The following is a 9,375-nucleotide window of genomic DNA, read 5'->3' on the forward strand; positions in this document are numbered from 1 at the left end:
TAACATTAAGATTACATATAGGGCATGCAGACTTGTATGATGGGTTGTTCAAAGAAAAGGAAAGCTACATCACCATCCATGCATAAGTATCAACCTAGCTTCTCCTCATGCCAATCCATCACCTGAACCGGGTCAGGTCTTCCTTCTCCACCATCTCCGGCGATAGGTTCCAGTCCTCGTCGAGGCCCTCATCCAAGCGAGGTATGGTGGAGAAAGGACCTTTAGAGAAGGGACGGTTTGCCATCCGGTTGTTGGAGGAGAGAGGAGGGCGAAGGGGGTCTCGATGGTGAGAAGGGATCGAGTAGGAAAGGAATCAAGTGGAAAGGTGGGCGATAATCACGGAATTGGAGGTTGCGGACGTAAGCTGCGTTTAGAAAAGATAATGTTTGCTCTTTTGTAAGTAAGTATGAGTATATATAGAGGTTCCAATAGGCAACCGTAATACTGCAATATTGTCGCGAAGGCTCGCAGGAAACACGAACAAGTGTTTATTGTGCGGATAGAGAACCTCTAGAATTTTAGAAAGAAAGCCCAGCCAAAACAAAGAGTCGATTATATCAAGTATAGATACAAACTCCACCATCACCGCTAACCAATCTGATCTATAACATTAAGATTATATAAAGGGCATGCAGACATGTATGATGGGCTGTTAAAAAAAAGGAAAAGTACAATAATTAGTTGATCGCCAATCAACACTCATCACAATCCAAGCATAGCGGGGTTAAAAAACAATCCGTTCATAGGTATATATCAACCTAGCTTCTCCTCATGCCAGTCCACCACCTGAACCTTTTCAGCTCTTCCTCCTCCACCTGAACCGGCGATGGCTTCCGGTCCTCGTCGAGGCCCTCGTCCATGCGGCGTATGTACTGCTGCGCGAACCACAGGCGGTTGCCCTCGAAGCACTGACGCAGCGCCGCCGTGGCCTTGACACACGCATCGACGTCGAGGACACGCTCGGCAGGGTCCTCCCGAGTCTTGATCTGCCTGGGGTGGCACTCGTCTACCGCCGTGATGAACTCGTCGATGCACCCGCCGTTGGCCACGTGCTGCTCGACGCAGTTCTTGTCGCTGATGAATTCCATGTTTGTCGTTATTGCTTGGCCTAGTTCTTTGCCTATTGCTCCGGCCGATGTAAGCAACGCATCCACGATCCCCATATCCCTCCGTCCGTCCGCCTGGCTCGCGCTAGGGTTTGTTAAACAACGAAATCGAGCGATCGGTGTATATATATAACGGATTGGATCAGTTGATGGCAATGTATGACGTACAAGCTATGATCACGTACGTCTGACGGATTGGATCAGGTGATGGCAATGTGTACGTAGAGTCGTAGCTAAACCAACAACGTCGTACGTTGCAGCCATCAACCGTACGTGTAGTACATATATTCTACTACGAACTTATTAAAAACTAGGGTACAATATCTACCAGCGGATCGCATCTCATCGACAATGGGTCTCTCCCACGCCACGACTTCCTCAAACTGGTCGGACCGATCTTCACCGTCACGCGCTTGGGGGAGCTCTTCTCCCATGACCTCTTGGGTCATCGCAGGGAGCATGTGATGAACCAATCCATGGAGGGCAGTAATCAACCACTGAACAATATCGTCCGCCACCTAATCGTATCATCTGACAAGAAAAAGCTACTGATGGTACGATGGAGCATCCCTCCAAGGAAGCTGAAGGTACGGCGGAGCAACACTCGCCAAAAGGCCACGGCTTTCGTGGTATATGATCATCGGTGGCGATGAATTTGCACGTGTTTGAGGCAGACTTGGCCAAAGGCCAGTGGTCAGAGGTGAAGCACCTTGGAGGCCAGGTTCTTTTTGTCGGCAGAAGTTGCTGCAGGGCGTTCGGGCCATTGGAGCACTGCCACCCAAGATTCCCACAAGGGAACCTTGTGTATATCTTGGGTGTCGACTGGCACATGAAGAGGGATATCGTCGGTGCCGACCTGTGCGGGTGCAGCGACTGTCGTGACCGTGTTAATGGCAGTATTCCTAGCTATTGTGTGTACGACATGACGACTGGTACTCTTAGTCTAGTTTCACTAGGTGGAGGCCCACGGCTCGGAAGTGCAAGGTCAGCGACATAGTCCGGCGAATGCCGCATCCGGAACTCGGACCGACCTGTGAATTCAGGCTTTGCCACGCCCTTACCGCATCACGCCGACGCTCTGCATCGACATTGACTTTGGCCAGGCCATATTTCTATTATTACTCACTTTGCATAAATTATTGATTATGCAACGATTTTTTTATTATTATTACTATTATCTCCGGTTTGCACTATTTTATGTGGCACAGGAAAATGATCTAGTCGGACTATATCCTTTGGCGTCACCTCGGCTGGATGGCGGGCTTCGTCAACACTTCATTACCCCATGCCGGGGACTTCGGCATCACTCTGCCGGCCTGCATTGACTGTGCTATGTCACCACTTCGGAGTGCCGAGTTCTTTCCTCCGCCACCTCGGGACCGGCTTGGGGGATGACACCTTGTCCCGCATCAAGCTCGGACCGCGTCATCAATACCGAACACATTAACCAGCAAATTTGCCTTCATGCTCAAAGTTTTAAATTTTTAACTTGTGTTCGGTTCGACCAAGCATTATACTTTTTTGAAAAAAAGTTGCTTGTAAATTTTTTTCCTTGTTCAAACTTCGTTTGTGACGCACAAATTCAAATACGCTGTTTACTTGGGGGCTTCCTTCATGAAGCTTTTTCCTCTTGCATATGATTATACTTGTACGGCTTCGTTCCTTGTTCGTGTATTACACCAGAATATGCACCATATTGACTTAAGCGATTTGCAAGCTGGGTTGCCTCACTCCTGTGTTTACCCCTACGTTCCCGATTGTTTGGCTAGGGAGTAAAGGGAGCACCTCTGCGATTGTCACGATCGGGTCACCCGAGCCAGACCTCAGACTGGGTGAAGCCGAAAGCTAGCGCTCTTATAGTTTTCAATGATGGTCGGCACACAACGGAACTCATGAGTACAAAAAATCTATTGCACAAGTCTCATAATAACAATGAGCACCGAAGAAAGGTATCGGTGCGGGTACTATTTTCTTCGAAGATGCTTCTTACACTTCACGGTAATATAGCATAAGTTCCCTGAGCGCGCTTCGTCTGTTACAGCCTTATGGCCTGATTGCCTGGTTATTGGAAACACCATCGATATTCTCGACAGATGGAGTACATAACACTTTTCGGTCCTTGACCGAAGAGGGAGAAGCCGACGGTCGGTTAAGACGCGTTTAAAGTTCGGTTGAACATAGATATGATATAAGTACTTCGGTACATGCAATCATTCTTTTACCCAAGTCACTTGGGGGCTCTTAAATTTATATGAGCCGTTTTATGATAAGTGTTCTTGTTCTTAGTCGTTGCAAAGTTTTATTATTATTATTATTATCTATCACTCCTTTTTTCGACACGAGCGTGTGGTCACTAGCCGGGGAGCCTAATTTCTCTCTCAAAGCCGCTAGAGTTTAGTTTGCTAAACTAGCCTAATGAGAAGTACTCCGCCCTCGGGATTGGAGGTCGAAGCCGTAGGCTGACCCGCTTGAAGTCTTGAGATAGGATGTATCATGTTAAAGCACGACAGAAGCACTTCTTTTGCTACGGCCAATTTTCGGATTGGCACCGAACACTTGATCTTGTTCGGACGTCAAGTTTTTACTGGCGTTTTTTGGTTTTCCAAGCTTATGGCACTTTTAACCTATTTGTGTGTTTTCAGCACAAGTCTCGCAGTGCAACGCCGGACACCTTTAGAGATTCGGCAAAAACATTCTCGAATATTGCTATATATGCATCGGTTTCGAATTATGTCTTCGGTCAATAGTTGGGTTGCCCGGCTCCTGTGCTTGGCTCCTACGTTCCGCTTTGTTCGGCTAGGTGTGCAAAGGGAGAACCACTGCGATTGTGCTTCCAGCTGACAAGGTTAAGCACCTCAGTGGAGAAAGCCGAAAACTGACTGTCACAATAAGCGTAAACTGGTCAGCGATCCAATGACGGTGTTAAATGACGGGCCATTCATAACAATGGCCGAAGTGTTTATGGCTTGACCTCGGCTGTCGCCGAGCACTACCGGGGGCTATTAACTAGCCTCCCAAACTAGATCCTCGATATTTTGCTCTTACATTGGAGCTGAGGTTTCATGATCATGCTTAGCATGACAACCCAAAGAAAGGAACCGATAGCGGGACTATTTTATTTGGAAGACATTTCTTCTGTTAAACAGTAATATAACATATCTCTCTGCGTACCTTTGTTTATAAAACCGTGTGGCCAGATTGCCTTGTTTGTCGTAAATCTTTGCCCTCATAAAGGATTTATAAAGTAGGACAAACACTCCTCGGCTACTGGCCGAGGAGGTGGAAGCCGATGGTCGGTCTACAAAGTTATGTACAATGCGGATCCGAGCATTAATGACGTAAAGTACTTAGATACATAGAGTCATTACACATAATTTATGATTTTACTATGGATATCGATCCTTAATTCGGCCACCCGTGCCCGCATTAAGGCTCGGGGGCTACTGGGCTTCGGGCTTATTATTTACAAATATTAAAGGGGCACATCGATCACCTGATCTGGTGTTGCCACCCGACTAGTGTCTCGGGGGCTACTGCATTGCCTATTCAATGCAGAAAATTTTATGTGCAATATAGTTTCCGAGGAGATTTTGATCCTCAGGTTGGTCGGCCGCACCCAACCTGAGTCTCGAGGACTGAGCACGCCGCTTTTAGTGTCCCGAAGTATTCTGCCGAGCTAGGACTTGATCCTCAGGCCGATTTTTCAAATCAACCTGAGTCTCAGCGGCTACTGGGATCAGCGGTCTTATGTCATCCTTCATCTGCATCTCGGGTTTCAGACCGATACCCACCTTGAGGGCTACTGGCTATATATCTCGGCAGAGAATAAATTGCACCAATCAAAAATATTGACAAAAATCGGCCCACATTCGGGGTGGTGCACCACCTCGGAAGCAGCCCGGCATAAAGCTCGGGTGCAAGTGGCTGGCTCCATAGAGGACATTTCCCGCATTAAGCTCGGCTAAACTCCTTCAAACTTCTTTGAACCAAGGTGATTTACGACACCTCGGATATAGTCCGGCGTTGGAGCTCGGATACAGTCCGGCGTTGGAGCTCGGATACATAGTCCGGCGTTGGAGCTCGGATACATTCCGGCGTTAGAGCTAGGAAGCGGTCCGGCGTTGGTGCTCGGTTGCAAAAGATACCTCGAATATAGTCTGGCGTTGGAGCTCGGACGCAAGAGGACGCTGCTGAAGGAAATATGCCCTAGAGGCAATAATAAAGTTATTATTTATTTCCTTATAATCATGATAAATGTTTATTATTCATGCTAGAATTGTATTAACCGGAAACATAATACATGTGTGAATACATAGACAAACAAAGTGTCACTAGTATGCCTCTACTTGACTAGCTCGTTAATCAAAGATGGTTATGTTTCCTGACCATGAACAATGAGTTGTTATTTGATTAACGAGGTCACATCATTAGTTGAATGATCTGATTGACATGACCCATTCCATTAGCTTAGCACCCGATCGTTTAGTATGTTGCTATTGCTTTCTTCATGACTTATACATGTTCCTATGACTATGAGATTATGCAACTCCCGTTTACCGGAGGAACACTTTGGGTGCTACCAAACGTCACAACGTAACTGGGTGATTATAAAGGAGCATTACAGGTGTCTCCAAAGGTGGATGTTGGGTTGGCGTATTTCGAGATTAGGATTTGTCACTCCGATTGTCGGAGAGGTATCTCTGGGCCCTCTCGGTAATGCACATCACATAAGCCTTGCAAGCATTACAACTAATGAGTTAGTTGCGAGATGATGTATTACGGAACGAGTAAAGAGACTTGCCGGTAACGAGATTGAACTAGGTATTGGATACCGACGATCGAATCTCGGGCAAGTAACATACCGATGACAAAGGGAACAACGTATGTTGTTATGCGGTCTGACCGATAAAGATCTTCGTAGAATATGTAGGAGCCAATATGGGCATCCAGGTCCCGCTATTGGTTATTGACCGGAGACATGTCTCGGTCATGTCTACATTGTTCTCGAACCCGTAGGGTCCGCACGCTTAAGGTTACGATGACAGTTATATTATGAGTTTATGCATTTTGATGTACCGAAGGTTGTTCGGAGTCCCGGATGTGATCATGGACATGATGAGGAGTCTCGAAATGGTCGAGACGTAAAGATTGATATATTGGAAGCCTATGTTTGGATATCGGAAGTGTTCCGGGTGAAATCGGGATTTTACTGGAATACCGGGAGGGTTACCGGAACCCCCCGGGAGCTATATGGGCCATAGTGGGCCTTAGTGGAAAAGAGAAGGGGCTGCCCTAGATGGGCTGCGCGCCTCCCCCTTCCCCTAGTCCTATTAGGACTAGGAGAGGTGGCCGGCCCCCTCCTCCTCTTTTCCCCCTCCGCGAATCCTATTCCGACTAGGATTGGGGGGGGGGGGAATCCTACTCCCAGAGGGAGTAGGACTCTCCTTTGCCCTCCTCCTTGGCCGGCCAGCCTCCCCCCTCTACTCCTTTATATACGGAGGCAGGGGGCACCTCTAGACACACAAGTTGATCCACGTGATCTATTCCTTAGCCGTGTGCGGTGCCCCCTGCCACCATATACCTCGATAATATTGTAGCGGAGTTTAGGCGAAGCCCAGCTGCTGTAGTTCATCAAGATCGTCACCACGCCGTCGTGCTAATGAAACTCTTCCCCGACACTTTGCTGGATCGGAGTCCGGGGATCGTCATCGAGCTGAACGTGTGCTCGAACTCGAAGGTGCCGTAGTTTCGGTGCTTGATCGGTTGGATCGTGAAGACGTACGACTACTTCCTCTACGTCGTGTCAGCGCTTCCGCAGTCGGTCTGCGTTGGGTACGTAGACAACACTCTCCCCTCTCGTTGCTGTACATCACATGATCTTGCGTGTGCGTAGGAAATTTTTTGAAATTACTACGAAACCCAACAGTGGCATCCGAGCCTAGGTTATTTATGTTGATGTTATATGCACGAGTAGAACACAAGTGAGTTGTGGACGATACAAGTCATACTGCCTACCAGCATGTCATACTTTGGTTCGGCGGTATTGTTGGACGAGACGACCCGGACCAACCTTACGCGTACGCTTACGCGAGACCGGTTCCCTCGACGTGCTTTGCACATAGATGGCTTGCGGGCGACTGTCTCTCCAACTTTAGTTGAACCAAGTATGGCTACGCTCGGTCCTTGCGAAGGTTAAAACGGAGTCTATTTGACAAACTATCATTGTGGTTTTGATGCGTAGGTGAGATTGGTTCTTACTTAAGCCCGTAGCAGCCACGTAAAACTTGCAACAACAAAGTAGAGGACGTCTAACTTGTTTTTGCAGGGCATGTTGTGATGTGATATGGTCAAGGCATGATGCTGAATTTTATTGTATGAGATGATCATGTTTTGTAACCAAGTTATCGGCAACTGGCAGGAGCCATATGGTTGTCGCTTTATTGTATGCAATGCAATCGCGATGTAATGCTTTACTTTATTACTAAACGGTAGTGATAGTCGTGGAAGCATAAGATTGGCGAGACGACAACGATGCTACGATGGAGATCAAGGTGTCGCGCCGGTGACGATGGTGATCATGACAGTGCTTCGGAGATGGAGATCACAAGCACAAGATGATGATGGCCATATCATATCACTTAAATTGATTGCATGTGATGTTTATCCTTTTATGCATGTTATCTTGCTTTGATTGACGGTAGCATTATAAGATGATCTCTCACTAAAATTATCAAGAAGTGTTCTCCCTGAGTATGCACCGTTGCCAAAGTTCGTCGTGCCCAGACACCACGTGATGATCGGGTGTGATAAGCTCTACGTCCATCTACAACGGGTGCAAGCCAGTTTTTGCACAAGCAGAATACTCAGGTTAAACTTGACGAGCCTAGAATATGCAGATATGGCCTCGGAACACGGAGACCAAAAGGTCGAGCGTGAATCATATAGTAGATATGATCAACATAAACGATGTTCACCATTGAAAACTAATCCATCTCACGTGATGATCGGTTATGGTTTAGTTGATTTGGATCACGTAATCACTTAGAAGATTAGAGGGATGTCTATCTAAGTGGGAGTTCTTTAGTAATATGATTAATTGAACTTAAATTTATCATGAACTTAGTCCCTGATAGTATCTTGCTTGTTTATGTTGATTGTAGATAGATGGCTCGTGCTGTTGTTCCGTTGAATTTTAATGCGTTCCTTGAGAAAGCAAAGTTGAAAGATGATGGTAGCAATGATACGGACTGGGTCCGTAACTTGAGGATTATCCTCATTGCTGCTCAGAAGAATTACGTCCTGGAAGCACCGCTAGGTGCCAGGCCTGCTACTGGAGCAACACCAGATGTTATGAACGTCTGGCAGAGCAAAGCTGATGACTACTCGATAGTTCAGTGTGCCATGCTTTACGGCTTAGAATCGGGACTTCAACGACGTTTTGAACGTCATGGAGCATATGAGATGTTCCAGGAGTTGAAGTTAATATTTCAAGCAAATGCCCGGATTGAGAGATATGAAGTCTCCAATAAGTTCTATAGCTGCAAGATGGAGGAGAACAGTTCTGTCAGTGAGCATATACTCAAAATGTCTGGGTATAATAATCACTTGATTCAATTGGGAGTTAATCTTCCAGATGATTGCGTCATTGACAGAATTCTCCAATCACTGCCACCAAGCTACAAGAGCTTCGTGATGAACTATAATATGCAAGGGATGAACAAGACTATTCCCAAGCTCTTCGCAATGCTGAAAGCTGCGGAGGTAGAAATCAAGAAGGAGCATCAAGTGTTGATGGTTAACAAGACCACTAGTTTCAAGAAAAAGGGCAAAGGGAAGAAGAAAGGGAACTTCAAGAAGAACAGCAAACAAGTTGCTGCTCAGGAGAAGAAACCCAAGTCTGGACCTAAGCCTGAAACTGAGTGCTTCTACTGCAAGCAGACTGGTCACTGGAAGCGGAACTGCCCCAAATATTTGGCGGATAAGAAGGATGGCAAGGTGAACAAAGGTATATGTGATATACATGTTATTGATGTGTACCTTACTAGAGCTCGCAGTAGCAACTGGGTATTTGATACTGGTTCTGTTGCTAATATTTGCAACTCGAAACAGGGAGTACAGAATAAGCGGGCACTGGCAAAGGACGAGGTGACAATACGCGTGGGAAACGGTTCCAAAGTCGATGTGATCGCGGTCGGCACGCTACCTCTACATCTACCTTCGGGATTAATATTAGACCTAAATAATTGTTATTTGGTGCCAGCGTTGAGCA

At 46.7% G+C, this 9,375-nt stretch overlaps 1 protein-coding gene across 1 annotated transcript; it reads right to left on the minus strand.

Moving 5' to 3' along the window:
• Positions 1-758: 758 nt before the first annotated feature.
• On the minus strand, positions 759-1,163 carry LOC147962712 (uncharacterized). Its single transcript, XM_087536398.1, has one exon. It carries the CDS (start codon positions 1,161-1,163, stop codon positions 759-761), a length of 405 nt encoding a protein of 134 aa, XP_087392524.1.
• Between the last annotated feature and the right edge of the window lie 8,212 nt (positions 1,164-9,375).

Source organism: Triticum urartu, chromosome 7A, assembly GCF_056163025.1.
Source record: "Triticum urartu cultivar PI428250 chromosome 7A, HENAU_Tu73, whole genome shotgun sequence".
NCBI lineage: Eukaryota > Viridiplantae > Streptophyta > Magnoliopsida > Poales > Poaceae > Triticum > Triticum urartu.

Excerpts from the sequence above, each read along its gene's own strand:
- LOC147962712 (XM_087536398.1), bottom strand. The coding sequence starts at position 1,163 with ATGGGGATCGTGGATGCGTTGCTTACATCGGCCGGAGCAATAGGCAAA.